Raw genomic sequence first — 18,261 nt, 5'->3', positions numbered from 1 at the left:
TTCCACTGCATTTATTCTGCTTTCATGCTTCTTTTGCCATACCCAACTTTCACTCCCATACATTAATGTCGGGACCAACACGCCCCTGTGCACAGCCAGTCGAGCCTTTTTGGATAGTTTCTGACTGCTCATAAAGGCATGCAAAGCTCCATTCACCATGTTCCCCGCGTTCACTCTCCTTTCAATATCACTATCATACTTGCCATCTGATGTAAACTTTGATCCTAGATATACAAACTCTTTCACTTGCTCCACTTTTTCTCCTCCAATCAAAATATTACATGCTGTCATTTCTTTCTCCATTTCAAAAACCAGTGTTTTAGTTTTACTTACGTTCACTTTCATTCCTTTCTCTTTTAAAGCTTCATGCATACAGTTTACCATCTCCTGTAACTCCTCCGCTGATGACGCCAGTATAACCTGATCGTCGGCATAGAGCAGACATTTGACGAGTAACTCATTCATCCTTAATCCACTTTTAGACTCTTTCAAATCTGTCAAACAGCTATCCATAAATAGGTTGAACAGCCACGGTGACGCAACACATCCTTGCCTAACGCCTTTCTCAATCTTAAACCACTCAGTGTGCGCTCCGTTTATCCTGACACAAGCACTCGAATCCTCATATAAGGATTTCAGTGCTCGTATTAAGAGACTGCTCACCCCATGCATAGAAAGTGCTGACCACAATTCATTCCTCTCAACTCTGTCATAGGCCTTTTCCAGATCTACGAATGTGCAATAGACTTTTTGACTCTTGGCCAAAAACTTTTCGGCTATGCACCGCAAGGAAAAGACCTGATCAGTACATCCCATTCCCTTTCGAAATCCCGCTTGAGCATCCCATATTTTGTCATCAGTTTCATTCCTGACTCTATTAATCAATACCTTAGCATACAATTTGCCGACGACGCTAAGCAGGCTTATACCACGATAATTTTTGCAGTCCAGCTGTGACCCTTTTCCTTTGTAAAGTGGCACGATAACAGCCTTACACCAATCTTTTGGTACTCGGCCGCTTCTCCAACACAAATTGAAAAGGCAGTACAACTGACTAGCTACTACGCCTTTTCCTGCTTTAAGCATCTCGACCGACACTCTATCACACCCAGCAGCCTTTCCCGCTTTCATACTCTTAAGTGCTTCCACAATTTCGAACATTTCAATTTCGCCTTCCATCTCATTCTCTTTTTCTTCGCTATAGCAGAAATCTTTCTTATTTCCTTCCTTTTTTTCAAATAAGCTCTCAAAATAGTCCTTCCATATCTTTAGTACACATTCTTCTCCTTTCACAACGCTACCATCCTGGCATCTGATCCTAGTCAGCTCTCTGGTTATAGTATTTCCTCGGGCTGACCTTACGGATTTCCAGAATACTTTCAGATTTGACTGAAAGTCTTCTGATAGCCTTTTATCAAAATCCTCTTTATACTCTTCTTTCTTTCTAATCACAGCTTTCTTAACCAAATCTTTCATTTTCTTATATTCCTTACGTGCTTCATTCACATCTTCATCTATAACCTCTTGCATTCTTAAGTTAGCTTTTGCTGCTAACAAATCCAGCCATGCTTTCTTCTTTAATCGCACAAGTTCTTGCACATCTTTACTCATCCACGCATTTTTGTGATTTTTTCCTTTCCTTCTTCTACTTACACCACACACTTCAACAGCTACTTTCACAATTCTTTCTTTAAGTTCCTTCCATCCATCTTCAATATCGCTTATTTCATCTAAATCTTCAAATTCATCCTTCAGTCTATTAATATACTTCTTACCTACATCCATATCTTGCAAATTTTCCACTTTTACTCTTTCCAAAGCGCTGGTTTGCTCCCTTACCCTGTGCCGCCAGCGATTGAAGATACCCCTTATCCGGGATATCACCAGTAAATGGTCCGAGTCAATGCCAGCACCGCGATATGCACGGGTATCCAGCACTTTGTTCTTCAATCTTTCATCTACAATCACAAAGTCTATCATACTTTTTAAAATACCTTCCACTCTTGTGTAGGTGTGGATCTCTTTATGTTGAAACATTGAGTTCGACACAAAAAGATCCCACTCTAGACAAATTTCTAATACACTTCTTCCATTATCATTCACCTTTTCGTCACCAAACGCACCAAGCACCTTTTCATATCCATCACGCTTTACACCCACCCATCCATTAAAATCACCTAACATAATAATCTTCTCATTTGGCTTGGTAACTTTCAATACTTCTCTTACACTATTCCAGAACTCCTCGTTTTCGCTTTTTGCTGATGTTGTACCCCTCGAACCCACATCCCAAGGTGCATAAACACCTAGAACGAAGATCCGAGTGATTCCAACTTTCAGCCTAATCCATAGAAGACGAGGGCTGACACACTCATACTCATTCACGCACTCAGCCATTCGTGCAGAAAGAATTAGACCGACCCCTTGACAGCCTCGGCTGGTACTGGAAATTCCAGACCAATACGCCGTGTAAGGGCCGTGCTGCGTCGCGTCGCATCCTTTCCGCTTCGTTTCATTCACGCACAACACATCCAAACGTCTTTCATCCATCATCTGGCATACTTCCTCAATCTTATCCTTCATTCCTCCTCTTACATTCATCGTCGCAAAGCGGCTTTCAGCAGACCGCATACCGCTCCCGCCGGGAACGAGACGTGATGGGGTGCGGACACCATCGCCGCCATTTCTATGCTTTTTAAGGTTCATAATGCGATTCCCACGAGACGCTAGGGAAAAATTTTGTCCGCCCCAGCAGAGCCCCGCATGCCAGGGTAAGGCTAGCCATTACCTGGGGGTCGCCCAACCCCATGGCGGAAGTGGCACGCTCTAGACTAGGCTCGCCCCTAGCCATGCATCCATCGGCGCGGCAGACCTTAGATTGGCAGGGATTTACATTAAAGAGGAATCCCAAGTCTATCCCTTAGTCGGCTCTTACGACATCCGTGGGAAAGAGATGGAGTGGTCCTATTCTTTTGTAATGGTGCCGGGAACCACACGGCACACATTACATACAAATTAAAAGTAATAAAGTAAAAGTAAGTGCACAGAATAATACCAGTAGGTACTTAATAATTTTAGTGGCCGGTCGTTGAATATAAATGGCACGTAGGTACATTTTTGACACTGCCAAATCATATCCTTTACTTTCAAGTAAAAATTTATACGGAATACTCTATGCCTAAGTACAATTTTCACTTGGCTCGATTTTGTTAGTTTATCTGCGTTGATTTAAAGATATGTATGTAAGTATATATAAATCGTGACATTGTTCAAATGTAAACGTTTAGTTAATTATATCACCAAAGATTAACTGATTTTGTTTTGGTAAACTTGAAAGATGCGTAAGATATGTAGTACTGCTTTAATATCGGCAGTTTTGGTTTTGGCTGCTGAGGCAAATGTTGGAAACAAGCTGCAGCTCTTCGATATTTTGGATGAGTAAGTCTCTTGTCTGATGAAGTTTTGGTGGAGAAATAGTCATCACTTGTCTTAATGCAATATGCAATTTACTTAAAATACCATAGTGATATATAAGAGTATTCATTCATATAATCACGTCTATATCCCTTGCGGAGTAGATAGAGCCAGCAGTCTTGAAAGACTGATAGGCCACGTTCAGCTGTTAGGCTTAACGATAGAACTGAGATGCAAATAGTGACAGAGTGCTAGCCGTTGTCTCGCGTTACTTTTTTATTAAGCGCGCTTACGAAAACTCTTATATGTTCGAACACCTTTTTCAATTTTAGAATCTTGATTAATGTCTTGAACTTAATATACCTAAAAGTATAACCTTAATAGTAGATAATTGAGAGAAGAGCTTTTACCTACTATGAACACTGTACATTTTCAGACGAAGTAACTGGGGTGGGTTGGGTTTGTCAGCTGACGTTAACGAATATGTGGACAACACGATTCAATTGTTAGTACCCTTTATGAAGGCTAATGGCCTCGATCCTATGGAGTTACCTGAAATTACAGAGGGCTTTTCAGTGGTGAGTTTTTCTGTAGGTAAGAATCTTAAGGACAAGAGTACAATAAATATTAGTATTCATTTATCACAATATTACACAGATTGCAATAATAGAAAAAAAAGTAACTTCATTTTATGTTCTCTTGAGAGTTAAAATATTCCATGGAACAACTGAAAACCAGCTTCATTTGGGTACAAATGAAACTGGTTTTCAGAAATGAGGCAAAATTAAAAATGTCTATTCTTTGTCAGTAATATGAGTCCACAATTTTATGATGTAATTATGTTACAGAGACCTATCCTGATTACATACAGTGCATATCTTACAATTCACGATGGTTACATGACTGGTTTGGGGAATGTAGCGCGAACCGGAGATCAGAGTGTCAATTATTTCGCCAAGATGTTGCGTGTCCGAGTAAAGCTACAATTCTCTGATTTGGAGGTATGACAATGAAGAGTTATTTTTTCAAATAAAAAAGAAGGAAATATTTTATTACGCATTACTAATTAAATTTAACTTTACTATGTTCTTAAAATGGGCCAAATCGGCTTGCTGTAAATAGCTCGCTTCACTTTTCCCTTGGTATTTATTAAACAAAATTCTTTATCATATAGGTAATACAACGCAATACTACTTCTGCTGATGCATCGTTTGGTTAATTGCCTAGGTAATTTTTGTATATGTAAATTGCCAAACAAGCGAGTTATGGAGAGGTAAAGCTTTCCTATAGGTATGTTCATTCTTTCCTTTCTTTTCCTTCTAATTATATGGTCCTATATTTAGAATATCATAATAACCTTAATTTTTTTCAGTTTGTTTTCAGATACTTAGTAAGAGTAATGAACACTGGCTTATTAAGAGCAAGGGGAGGTGTCATCGGCTCTCTGAATAGATTCGTGGTCACCGTAGATTTGCTAATGGACTTCAACAACGATGAGATCCATCTTCAAGAGTTCTCTCTCACCGACATTGGGTAGATATGGTCGAAATGGACGAATATTGAAAATAGAAAGGAAGTTTTCCTTCTTGTGATGAGTGTTGTGGGTACATAGCTAGAGAAAATTTGCTTATAGCGCAAGATACGGGGACTGGGAGCACTAGCTCTACCTGGCCAACTTAGGATCGAAGCGCCTTATGATACAAAGGGAAATGAGTGATTTGATCTTTATAAAATTCTTATAAAAGTATAATTTCAAGTTTCTTAGCATCCAAAAATATAACTATTTTACTTATTTCAGACGTCTGCGTGTGCGCTTGACTGGCAACATCTTGACCGACTGGTTGATCAACCCTGTGATCAGAGTGTTCACCTTAATCTTCGACAACATGATCATGAGGATCGTGGCTAACAACATTAGATCGGCGATCCAAGATGGTATCGATGTCATCAACATTGGGGTTAAGAACATTATCCAAAATCTTGAAGTTTACAGTAAGATGATATTCATTGCGACCGATTCTACTTTATAATAATGATTTTGAATAAGATGAACCTTTTGCTTGTCAAACTATATATTCATTTACACTTTTGGATAAAACCACGCGAGGCTGCCTTGCTGTGCGAGGAGGGTCCTTTAAAATGAAATGCCAATATGTAGTGTGTGCCAAATAAACCTCATTATCAATTAAGGTGATGTTATTTGACTTTTTTTTTGGTTACCTCATCTTCCAACGATCTTCCAATAAATTAATGGGAGTATATTACTTTAGGTTTCTGAATTTAGTAATAAGACCTTCCCGGGTACCTACCCAGGTCATAGGTGGTGAATGTTACTAATTAAATTTGTACTATTTTTCTTTATACTATTTAGTAGCAGTGTAATTAATTATGATAAGATATCTTTTATAGTATAATCGGCATTGATTTAAAAAACTTATTAAGATAAAGGTGTTTATATCAATTCTATCTAGTTGACGAAGTCGTATAAAATTAATAAATATTTGATAAATCACCGATTCTGTTTTGTCGTACCGTCGAAGATGAATAAAAAATACACTGCTGTGATTTTCGCCGTTTTGGTGGTGGCTGCCGAGGCCAACGTGGCTGCCAAGGTGCCGCGGCCGGAAGCACTTCCTGCGTTGGAAGAGTAAGTCTGATGTATTTCCATTATAAATCTTCAACAACGCTCCTGAAAACTGAACACTCCTGACTGTACTACAAAAAGCATTAAGTCAGTGCGATAAGTTTATACAAAATGTGCTAGGGAATTTGAAATAAGAATGAATTGAATAAGAATGTAACTTATACTGTTTCCTGATTAGCTAAATTTTAAGGAGGACAAAGATCATCACGTGAATGAACATAATGTTATTATGCATGTTCAATCTTACACAAATGACATACCTACATACATATAATCATATTCTTACGGAATAGACTGAACCGTCGATGTAGACGGATATACAAATTACACAAATAAATTAGAAAATTTTGGAAATGTTGTTTCAGACGCAATTGGGGTGATCTTGGTTTGTCAGCGGACGTGAACGAATATGTGGACAATACTATCCACATGCTTATACCCTTTATGAGGGAGAATGGCCTCGAGCCAATGGAGCTGCCAGAAATTACTGAAGGATTTTCAGTGGTGAGTTAAATACCTCGTTAATAAAAAACAAGGTTTCGTCATATTAAAATACAAATTTTAGTCGTGGTTAATTTTTAAGAGCCTCGAAAAATTAACCACGTTTACTTGAAACTTCTGAAATGGCCAATGCCCCACAGAAACAACAATAACAAACATCAACTAAATACTTAACTTTAACTTAATTTTTTTTTATCATTTTTAATATATATGGGACAAATTACACTGATTGAGTTAGCCTCGAAGTAAGTTCGAGACTTCTGTTACGAGATACTAACTCAACGACACTATATTTTATAATAAATACTTATATAGATAAACATCCAAGACCTGGGTCTTGGATGTTAAATAACTTTTTCTGATTGGCCTGGGCCAATCAGAAAAAGTTATTTTCTCATCATGCCCTGGGCGGGATTCGAACCCGGGACCTCCGATGTCACAGACAAGCGTAGGTACTACCGCTGCGCCAAAGAGGCCGTCAGTTTGAAAGGAGAAACCAAAAAAATCTGAACATTCAGATTACTATGACAAAACCTACTCTACACTTTATGTAGCTACTCTGTTTTAATACGCCATTTATTGTTTGCGAATAGAAAGTTTTGTATTTATTGGCAGTAAATTATAACTACATACATTTTATCACGTCTATATGCTTTGCGGGTTAGACATAGCCAACAGTCTTTAAAAGATTGAAAGGCCACTCGCAGCTGCGTGATGCTCAATGATGGAATTGAGATTCAAATAGTGACAGATTATCCGATTAAAAGCATGCCAAGTCTATTAGCATATCTCTTAGTTGCTTTTTACGACATCCATTAAAAATACATGGCATTAAAAATACACACAGTTAATTATTAATACAAATAATGTTCTGTGCCGTGTGTTTCCAGCACCAATAAAAAAAAAAAACAATAGGACCACTTCCATCTCTTTCCTATGTATATCGTAAAAGGCGACTAATGGATATGCTTATAAACTTAGGATTATTCTTTAAAGCGATGGGCTAGCAACCTGTCACTAATTGAATTTTAATTCTATCTTAAAGCCAAATAACTGATCGTGGCCTATCAGTCTTTACAAGACTGTTGGCTCTGTCTACCCCGCAAGGGATATAGACGTGATTATATGTATGTATGTAATTTTTTTTGCAGAGGCCGATTCTGATCACATATAGTGCATATTTGACGATCCACGACGGTTACATGACTGGATTAGTAAACGTAGCCCGCTCTGGGGACCAGACTGTCAATTACTTTGCCAAGATGCTGCGCGTCCGTGTACGGCTACAGTTCACTAACTTAGAGGTAAGATTGAGCTAAACAAAAAATGCCGCTACACAAATGCTAGTGAATAGCTAGAATCATTCTATCCTTTCTATTTTAACTATACTTAACATTAAAAAGAGGGGACTATGAAACTTGCAATTTGGTCCCAACACTCATGCCATTACATGGAGAAAGTATCTAAGGTGTAGCAAAAAGGGTACAAGAAAGCAGAATTCTGTACAGTGAAATGATATAGTGAAAGGAATAGAAAAGTTAAAGTTAAAAACGTTCTGGTAAAATTTCAATTCGAGAATACCTAAACAGCATTCATGAAAGCTTTAATGAAAGTTAAGGAAGCAAGTGTACATCTATCAAGATTGAAGTGAGAGTCGCCACTGTTCTGGTCCACTACCACTGTTCCACTTTACATTGTGTTTGGTAAATCGCTTTATTGACTTTATACACAAAAAGTTACTTTAACTATTCTACATCGTTTGCAATTTAGCGTGACCTATTCTGAAAACTTTAGCTTCTAAAACTTCACTAAGCCTTCCGCAAATAAAAAAAAATTGAAGTAAAAAGGACAGAGGGCTAAAATGTCAATTCCAATTCTTTTTTTTACAGTTTATCTTCAGATACTTAGTAAGAGTAATGAACTCGGTATTGATGAGATATACAGGAGGTATCGTTGCATCGCTGAACAGATTTGTGGTCACTGTAGATCTCCTCATAGACTTTAACAACGACGAGATTCATCTTCAGGAGTTCTCTCTTACCGACATTGGGTAAGGCGATTTTTATTTTAAATATTTTGTTGTTGGAGAAATAAACTTATATCGAAATAGCAATAATACCTATTAAGAAAAGAAAATAGTTAGTACTGATTAGTATGATATCGGTAGTTATTGTGTTGTTGTACAATAAAAGTTTATATTGCATTGCATCGCAATTCGAAGGTTTATTTGACTGTGTAATTAACACAATCAAATAAACCTTGGAATTGTAAACATACATTCAATATGACATTTCTATTGTGTTACATTACAACTAATGTTATAAATGCAAAAGTAGTTTGTTAATTTGTTCCTTCCTTACGTGGGATTTGCGAAAAACCTGTATTCTTTTGTAGGTGGCGCTAAATTCAGGTGAGAGAAACTGTGGGTACAAGCTTAGTATTTATGTGTGTGAAAGCCGTTTTTGACATCAAGTTCTCAACAAAATAAATGAGACCAAATATGAAATTCATATACTCTTATTTATCTTTCGCAGTCGCTTGCGCGTCCGTTTGACTGGCAACATCTTGACCGACTGGTTGATCAACCCGGTGATCAGCGTGTTCACGTTCATCTTCGACAACATGATCATCAGGATCGTGGCTAACAACATTCGCTCGGCTATACAAGACGGAATTGACGTCATCAACACCGGAGTTAAGACCGTTGTCGACCATCTTGAATCGTTCAATTGATTTATCTAAATTTAACGTGTAACAACTAAATCGCCTTTGTAAATAAAATTTATTCGAGACTTTTATAGCGATAACCAACCATTAGTAATTAATAGCCAAAGTTACATTTATAAGTAAATGTTTACTCCAGCCTATCTTCCTTTCGGCACACTAAGACATATTACCTCCTAAAGCTTTGGCTACAGTAGATAATATTGTAAACGCTTGCCTAAAATATTTCTTCTTTAGATGAAATAATTTATTTGTTTATAAGCCAAAAGAACCGATAGTGTAAATCAGCGAACTAAAAGCGTCATTCCATAATGATATAAATATAATTTAGATAATCTATGTAGATCTCTCGCATTGATATAGCCATGACAAACATCTGAACATACTTTTTGCTATATCAGACTTAGTCAGTGGTAGAAGTGATATTGAAAGTAATTGCACCATCAGTGTTATTATCCTATATTTTGGGATAAAAAAGAATTAAGTATATATAAGTACATTTAAGTAACTAATACTTCATTACAAAATTTTGGAATTTTAGTAACATGTAGTAGTTACGTACGATGTAATCAAAAAGATATCGTAAAGGGTGGAAAAAATATTGGATTGAGGTTGGGATAGGTAAAAGAGATTTCTTTTAATTTTTTAGGTTCCATAGTAGCATTAAGTAAGAAATAAAGATTTTTAATAATTCTCGCGGAAGAGAAGCGCTAGGCAAAAACAGTAGATTCAATTACAGTGAGTAAAACATATCCCTGTTGTTTACCCTCCTTATCTGAAGTAATCACCGTTGATTGAAGTGATCCTGCTGGAAGAGATCCCAATAAGGGATAAGTGCGCCATATTTTAATGTGCTGTTATATTGAACAAAAAAATCATTTACTTACCGTTTCTATGTTAATCGTCCTCTGCATATTGTGACTGATATGATATCTGATAAGGAGTTTATATTAATCAGACCCCAAGTGATTGAAATATAAATATGAAGCAGCCGATAGGTTAATCTTTTATTTTCGGGTCACGGTGATCATATCTCTCATCGATATGATAAAGCAACAGTAGGAAAAATAGAGATATGAAAATACCATCCTTTTTTGTTATTAGGTACAGAATGTGCGTGGCGGACTATCAAATTATAATCAAATTAAATCATTTTTATTATTGCCTTTTAAAAAGGCAATAATAAAAATGATTACTTACTTAGGGTAAAGTTTCCAAAATTTTATCTAGTAGAAGTTGAACAAAAGTTTAAGCCGGTCGTAAAATAATCAAATTTAAAATCAAAATTAGTTAGAAAAATATATATTTGTGTGAGGATAGAACCCCCATTATGGCATTCACAATATTTTTCATAACAACTAAAGTTCATATAATACAAAATACAATAAATAACACAGTAGGGTTTAAGCTTATGCTTATGCGGTCAATAATATAGCACCTATATGTTTACTGGCACTATATATTTTCTTCAATGCTTATCTAATACTTACCTAACAATTACTTACATACCTAAATTAATATTCCAGATATAAATCCGAATACTGAATCAAGTGGTGATTAATTAGGAGTGTTTTCACAGAAGTCTAATTATATTGATTAAATCAATACTTGTTACTAAAAATTGATTCTAATAATTTAAAAATTGTTGTAATGTAGTTCTAAAGGTTGGTTAGGTAATCGGTCGTTTACATTTTCAGTTTGATTCATTTGCACATAAGATACTTTAGAATTTACTATAAGTCTATTAAATACTGGTTAAATGTAGCTTCCACAGATTATTTCAAAAGCGAGCTTCACGCGGGTGGAGCCGCGAGCAACAGCTAGTGTGGGAATACAATGGTAGAATAAACAACAAGTGAAAAAACTATTTATTTAAATAAAAGCTCTCCATTCACACAACGAAAGCTTAATTATGTTGCGAACTTAGAACTATGTCATTCTACAGGAATACCTGATCATGGTAAAGCTTGAAATTATCTCCGATAAGTATTTATTGGAAGGTAGTTAATTTTAATTATAATAACTAAGGTATCTATTATGGCATAGTTCGAAGTTAACTTAAGATTGTCGATAAGTAAATGATCTCAGACAAAAAAAGAGGAAAGTGCAATTCCATTGTAGGTGTATTTCTAAGACTCAAAACCCTAGTATCAATATTTTGCATAAATTGACATCAAGAACAGTAGCTTCATACCTTCAGGTACGTGGTGGTATGACGAGCCATACACTACCTATATAATCTAGCTATAAATCTGTAGCTAGTTAAATTAAGTGCGCAAATTTAAACAGTCAAGTGGAAATAATCATGGTGTTATGATTCGCGCACTTCCAGACACTTAACATGCATGTAGTACTTATAGCTACGTTTTATCTTATAATGCCATATACCTAGTTCCTTATTAGTTTCGAAATAAAATTAACATTACAGACACAATTAAATGGAATGAATTCTCCTAAAATAAATAAATTATATTCGACCTCTTAATAACAACAACATACAAGACTTATAAAGAATAGGTATAGCTTAATTTATTCTAGGACGCCGCCATTGCTAAGGTACGTATTCTTGGCGATGTCATGCAGCTGCGCAGACATTTTATCACTGGTTTCTTTCACCATCTTGGCGAAGTAGCCTTCGGGGTTGGTAAGGAGTTTGTAGGGGTGATCGAACTCTACCAGACGGCCGGAGTCCATCACCATGACGCGGTCGGAATCCATGATAGTGTTCAGTCGATGAGCCACGGTCAACACCGTGCATTCTGCAAACCTCTTTCTTATAGTTCTTTGGATGAATTCATCAGTTCTGGAAGATAATAAGGTATGCTGGCAGGTCAAATCGCTAGAGTAATTTTATTTAATAATAATAATTAAATTTTTAAGAATAAATATTGATTAATTATGCATTCATAATTTTCTAGTTCTAAACCAGGTCCAGACGATGGTTATTTTGTAAAAATTGCTATAAATTTAGGGAATAAACGAACTTTGGATCCACATTTGCGGTGGCTTCGTCCAGTACAAGGATCCGATTTCCTCGCAAGATGGCCCGCGCCAGGCATACCAGTTGCCGCTGTCCCAATGAGAAGTTAGAGCCGCCTTCCGATACTTTAAAGTCCAACGCTGGAACTGCAGCTTTTAAATCAACCTGGAACGAAACAAAATTTTCTATTATGATTAATTTTAAATACTTCTTGAATTTTAATAAAAATTTTGTTCTTAAGTTCAAAAATTTGGGGTAAACACATTAATAATCAAATCTAAAAACCGTATGAAAAGTTAGGTCTTCGTCTTAGGTTCTATTGAAAGAGAACTTACTGCTTCAAGAGCATTCCAAAGCTGCTGGTCGTCGTAATTGTTAAAGGGATCCAAGTTGTAGCGCACAGTTGCGGAGAACAGCACTGGCTCTTGAGGAATTATAGAAATCTTCGAGCGGAGTTCTTGCAGGGACAAGTAGCCGGTGTCCACGTCGTCGATGAGGACCTCTCCTTCCACGATGGCGAGTCGGAACAGGGATGAGATGAGGGACGACTTTCCAGCTCCAGTTCGCCCAACTATTCCAACCTGAAAAGATGTTTTTGAACATAAGTTACTTATCTGTTTATGTAGAGGGTACTTGATTGTATTGATCTCATTTGCGTTTTGAGCAAGTCTTTCGACATCATGAATTTTTTTAAATTTTACAGTATTTATATGTAAATTCATTTATTTGTAAACACAAACCTTCCATCCACTTTCAATCACTAAATTGAGGTTTTTCAGCACTGGTAAGTCTTCGGGGGTGTATTTCATATAGCAATTGCGGAACTGTATGCGACCTTGAGACGGCCAGCCTTGTGGGCTCTCTCGTGCTGCAAAGATAAATGCATTGTTAAACGACCAAAAAAAAGAGGTGTAGTGTGCGTCGTATCTTCTAATGAATAATTATGAGAGGTTTCAAAACATAATTTATTCAAACACTGCTGTAGAATAACTTCATTGAAGAAATGTAATGTAAATTTGTGTTTAACTAGGTACATAAAAGTAATTCATTATTTTTAAACGGTGTATTTCCGCCATGGTAAACAGTTTGAATATATTATAGATACTCAGTTACTGATAATTAACCTCTTGCAGTTTCTGAGTCAGTGATTACGACAGATGTAATAAGTTTTGTTCGCCATAACGTACTTACTAACACAGATTTATATTTAAATTATGAAATGTAACAAGACATCTGTTCTTTCAAATATTTGTTTGGTTTTGTTTAAGACCGCGTGTTATTTTTATGAAGTTGTTGTTCAGCGTCTGTTCATGTAGTGAGGATTAGGGTCTGAAGTATTAATGCTAACAGACCAGTATTGAACTTTGAACACAGTTTTTTAGATGGAAATGTAAGATTAACCTCCTTTTTCCCACTTGGGCTCCCGCTCAATATGCGTGTACTGCAGGATCCTCTCGACGCTGGTCATCTGCGAGATCACCTCGGCAGTCTGTCGCACTCCGAACTGCAGCATTCCAGTGAGGATCAGCGTCTGAGATATCGCCAGGCCCACGTTGCCGGAGAATATTGTCTCTGTCAAGAAAAATTGATTTTATACATTTTGCTGTGAATGATGATCACTGTAGAGAATCAATTTAATATCATATAAATATTAAGAAATACATAGTTACAAATGTATTTTCATATGTCTAAAAATAATTCAATTTCTTACTATGTTGATGCAGTTTATAATTACACCAACATATTTTTGCTATTACTTAGGTACATTTAAATTTAAATCATAAAATTTTATGAATCAGATTAAATATATTTTTGCGAGGATGAATATTTATTTTCCAATTACAAATGGCCACAAGAATTTATGTACCTAGTATCGATATACTAGGGTTGGTCGTTTGGCCTGTTTCTATTTGCGCCTAGGAACACTTAATTAGGCTTTAAACTGTCCTAGGCCGTAGTTTGGTGCCAAATAGGTGACCTCAATAATAAAATATTAATAACATAGACGAGTCATTGTTGTCACACTTGTGGTCAGTTATACCTATTTAAATTTTAAACAAGCAGATTTTAAACGGCCACCTTTTTTTTTTACTAAATTCCATGCTAGGCACTAGCGTGTGCTTTCCAGCACCAATTTGTAGGAAAGCCTATTACAGCACGGAGGAATATATTAATGATAAACATGTGTGGCCCGAGCTTAACATAATGGCCTCTTAAATGCTTGTACATTTTTGACATGGTGTTGACATAATTTGTACAGTGTGTACATATTTTATTTTATCTTTATTTATTTGACGAAATTTAGAACTAGTTCTACATTCATTCATGTTTTTTAATGTAGATACTAGACAATGTGCATTCGTCCATGATTTAGATTTAAGAGATCTATATGTATTTGTATATTGACGTCCGATGAAAATGCTGCAGTGTAGTTTGTTCCGCCGCTTCTTCTACACATGCGCTTTGGAAGCGGTAGTAGTTAGATTTAAGTGATGTGACGTCAATAAGTGATACCTTGTATCCAATTTTGAAAATAAATCTATTCTATTCTATTCAATAAAAAAAAGAATAGGACCACTCCCATTTCTTTTCTATGGATGTCGTAAAAGGCGACTAATGGATATGCTTATAAACTTGGGATTATTCTTTAAAAGCGATGGGCTAACAACCTATCCTTATTAGAATGCTAGATTGGTTGCTAAGAAAATCCACCGATTTTGATGATACGCATTTGATACGGACACAGACAAAACTTTCAGGGGAAATATATAAATATCTACGGGAATAGGAAAAAAGGAAATAACTAGTGTATGTATAAAATTATAGAAATAACGTACTGCTATCTATGACGAGGAAGGCAATGATGACGATGGCCAAGTACAACACGCAGATGAAGTCTAGCCAAAAACCCAAGGTGACACCGCTTGCTAAATAGCTGCTCCATGTTGAGGTGTGGATGTCCTGGGGATAAAAATGTTAATGTGTTTTATTGTTTTTGTTTAAATCAAAATGTTTTTACCTTTCAGTTTTAATGATGTTTAGTGAGGTTCTTAGTTCGACGACCTATGTTTTATTTTCAATCAAATTATTATATTTTGCGAATATAAAAAATTACCTGGAATCTGTCGAATTCCTGAATAAGTCTGCTCTGGGCACCAGCCGAGCGAATCGTACTAATGCCGTTCAGAGTGGCGGACATATGCGAGAATACAGGACTTCGTGCTGAAACAAATGTTAAAATTATTACGAAATATTTTTTTTCTGAATTTAAATATTTTTAAGTTCCTTTGGTGTGTTATTCTTCTCAGTCACGGGAAACCCAAGTGAACCTAGTAACAATGCAAACCATACACTGGTATACACCATACATTTGATTTTTTTGTAGCGTGCAGTTTTGTGTTATTTTATTTCTTTCATGCTTTTGTACCGGATTCCTTAGGGAGGAACCCGGAGTTTGTCTTTAACCACCAGGAGTCGGTAAGTTAGGTAATGAGTATCAACCAGCCTTACTATTCTCGACAACTTGAAATAATGTATTTAGGATTAGCTTTTGTCTGTCCACAAAAATAATTTCGCAGATTGTTTGAACCTTAAAGAAGGGAGCTTCTGGTAGTAAATAACCAATATAAAATCGATTTTAAAAACAGATGAGTATTTTGTATGCAATGGTATTTTGTAGTGAGCTTGTTTTGTAGTATGTAGAATTGTACGCGTATGTAATAAAAATGAGAAAGAACGAAAAGCATAATTTGACTTTAAAAACACATTCGTCATTTTCATGTTTACTATACATGGCGTGCCTTGGGAGAGGTCTTTATCCGCTTCGTTATAAAAATGAGCAGGCAGTATGCAACGCAGTTATAAAATTGTGGCGTGGAAAGTAGGTTAGCTGTAATTAACCTACATCAAATACCACATTTTTCAGTCGTTTCATCCCCTCGATGTTGTCGGCGAAGAGTTGGGGAAACCTAAGTTTGTAAATGCCAAAAGTTGAGGTGAATGAATTGGGAACATTTGTTTTTGACCGCAAACTTGATGAGAATTTGTCACCTGTATTATTTTCGTTCACGACAAAATTATATTACTTATATGTTCAATAACAGCATTATAAATTGGACTTTTGGACAGCGGTAATAAATGGCAGCGCGCGTGATTATCATAAGTTGTTATGACATCGTTTGTTGAAGATATTTTGTCAAATAAAACTGGTAGGTGCAATAAATAATACATAAACGTGAAAAATAATTGAAATATTTCCTCTAGCTGGGAATCTTTGGGTGTCAGAATGCCAAGTACGCATTACCATACTGCCTTGTACTTGTTCTAAACAACAAGTCATAAAAATAAAGTGTAAATATAGTTAGAACAGACCTCAGGCCCCGAAGAACTGAGACGTTGGGTGTAACTGAGAACATTCAAAGATGAGATAGAGATCGTTTTGAAAAAAGGTTTATTGTTCAGTTGTCACTGAGTTAAAGTGGTAGGTCTTTTTTATTCGAATCTAGTTATTTTTATACATTCTAATACAACTAAGAATTTTATCAGCAGTATCACGCCCAAGTACATGTGGAATAAGCACAGGTGGACAATATACGACATTGGCTTATCAAAATCAAAAAGTATGATAGAAACAAAAGATAAAATTCAGATTATCAGATAAGTAGGTATATTATATATTATGTTCATTCATAGTAATTGGAATAATTATTGGACTATTTAAATTGAAAAAATATTATTGCTACATCGTCGTCTTATATCCCTAGTAGTTTTCCGTATAGTTGCTGTCTAATAAATCTCAGAATTGAGTTGCAATGTAAAAAACATTACATTTATTAGCACTAACATTTTTTTTTAATATACGGGTCAAATTACACTGATTGACTTAGTCTCGAAGTAATTTCGAGACTTGTGTTACGAGATACTAACAAGATTCAAGATTATTTATTTGTAAAACTAACTAAAAGATACTACATTTTATAACAAATACTTAAACAGATAAACATCCAAGACTCAGGCCAATAAGAAAAAGTTCTTTTTTCAGCATGCCCTGGCCGGGATTCGAACCTCCAATGTCACAGACAAGCGCACTACCGCTGCGCCACAGAGGCCGTCAAACTTGATCTGACGTTGAACATTAATTCACTTACTTGTGCCTTCCAATCGTTTAATAGACTGCGCAGATTTGAGGTATATCTGTAGTATAGTGTAGAACAAAAGAAGGATGATGGTGGTAGGAAGCAGCGTCCACACCAGCGCGGCGGCGTTAAGCGCTAAAATGCTGAACATCACGAGGTAAATCTGAATACATTCCAGCAGGAACCGAGGAAGCAGCTCGTCTAAAGCTCCGATGTCTTTTGAGAATCTGTTGAGAATCCTCCCTGAGAATAGAAAAATAAAGAAATCAATATATGTCAAACGCCAATATAACAATGTACAGTAGAAAATAATAAGCACATGAACGCTCTTTGAAACCGTCCTTTAGGTACATAAGTAAATTCCCATGAGAACAAACTCGTAAAAAGTTGAGGCCGAAAGTTAATAAGAGAATAAAATTCAAAGTTTGACTTAGTTATATTTGACTTAGTTCAGTTGAACCGTTAAATCAATTTCTTAATAAAACTACAATGAAATACTTATTATGGAATTGAGAATGCATACCTGATGAGTTATTATCGAAGAATCTCATCACGCCTCGCAGCATGGCGTGGAACATATCGTTGTGGAGGTTACGGGAGGCCGTCATGCAGACCTTGAAGAACATGAAAGCTCTAGCCGTGATGAAGAAGATGCAACAGATAATGAGAGCTGTGTATACGTATAGATACTGCGCTGTGTCCAGCGGCCCGATGTAGGCGTGAATGTCAAGATCTGAAACATTATTTATGAGTTAGCAATATAAATTTGTAGATAGGGTCGAAAATTCAAAAATAATTTTATCAGAAACTAATCGACTAAGTTTCGGTCTCGGATTGAAAATGAATAAGCGATGCCACGACAA

General features: G+C 36.1%; 3 protein-coding genes across 4 annotated transcripts in view; 2 read left to right on the top strand and 1 right to left on the bottom strand.

Annotated features, from left to right (window-relative positions):
• The first annotated feature begins 3,273 nt into the window (after nt 1–3,273).
• LOC106138678 (uncharacterized) lies at nt 3,274–5,603 on the top strand. Its single transcript, XM_013339894.2, has 5 exons — nt 3,274–3,438; nt 3,851–3,992; nt 4,263–4,415; nt 4,787–4,947; nt 5,213–5,603. The coding sequence occupies exons 1-5, from the start codon at nt 3,338–3,340 to the stop codon at nt 5,442–5,444; spliced, it is 789 nt and encodes a 262-aa protein (XP_013195348.2). The 5' UTR covers nt 3,274–3,337; the 3' UTR covers nt 5,445–5,603.
• A 297-nt stretch (nt 5,604–5,900) lies between these two features.
• LOC106138677 (uncharacterized) lies at nt 5,901–9,370 on the top strand. The gene is made up of 5 exons (XM_013339893.2): nt 5,901–6,061; nt 6,424–6,562; nt 7,711–7,863; nt 8,449–8,609; nt 9,094–9,370. The coding sequence occupies exons 1-5, from the start codon at nt 5,955–5,957 to the stop codon at nt 9,290–9,292; spliced, it is 759 nt and encodes a 252-aa protein (XP_013195347.2). The 5' UTR covers nt 5,901–5,954; the 3' UTR covers nt 9,293–9,370.
• A 316-nt stretch (nt 9,371–9,686) lies between these two features.
• The window catches only part of LOC106138676 (ATP-binding cassette subfamily C member 4), a 40,613-nt gene continuing 32,038 nt past the window's right edge, over nt 9,687–18,261 (bottom strand). For both annotated transcript variants that reach the window (XM_013339891.2, XM_060954595.1), the window contains exons 16-24: nt 17,922–18,131; nt 17,411–17,641; nt 15,379–15,485; nt 15,101–15,224; nt 13,665–13,835; nt 13,004–13,131; nt 12,599–12,844; nt 12,268–12,428; nt 9,687–12,086 (exon numbers count right to left, since the gene is read on the bottom strand). In XM_013339891.2, coding sequence (XP_013195345.2) covers nt 11,813–12,086; nt 12,268–12,428; nt 12,599–12,844; nt 13,004–13,131; nt 13,665–13,835; nt 15,101–15,224; nt 15,379–15,485; nt 17,411–17,641; nt 17,922–18,131 — 1,652 coding nt within the window. In that variant the 3' untranslated portion in view covers nt 9,687–11,812. The remainder of the gene's footprint in view (nt 12,087–12,267; nt 12,429–12,598; nt 12,845–13,003; nt 13,132–13,664; nt 13,836–15,100; nt 15,225–15,378; nt 15,486–17,410; nt 17,642–17,921; nt 18,132–18,261) is intronic.

The sequence above is a fragment of the Amyelois transitella genome, chromosome 4 (genome assembly GCF_032362555.1).
Source record: "Amyelois transitella isolate CPQ chromosome 4, ilAmyTran1.1, whole genome shotgun sequence".
Taxonomy (NCBI): Eukaryota; Metazoa; Arthropoda; class Insecta; order Lepidoptera; family Pyralidae; genus Amyelois; species Amyelois transitella.
The sequence above is the reverse complement of the archived record's forward strand: the minus strand, read 5'-3'. Positions and strand labels throughout refer to the sequence as shown.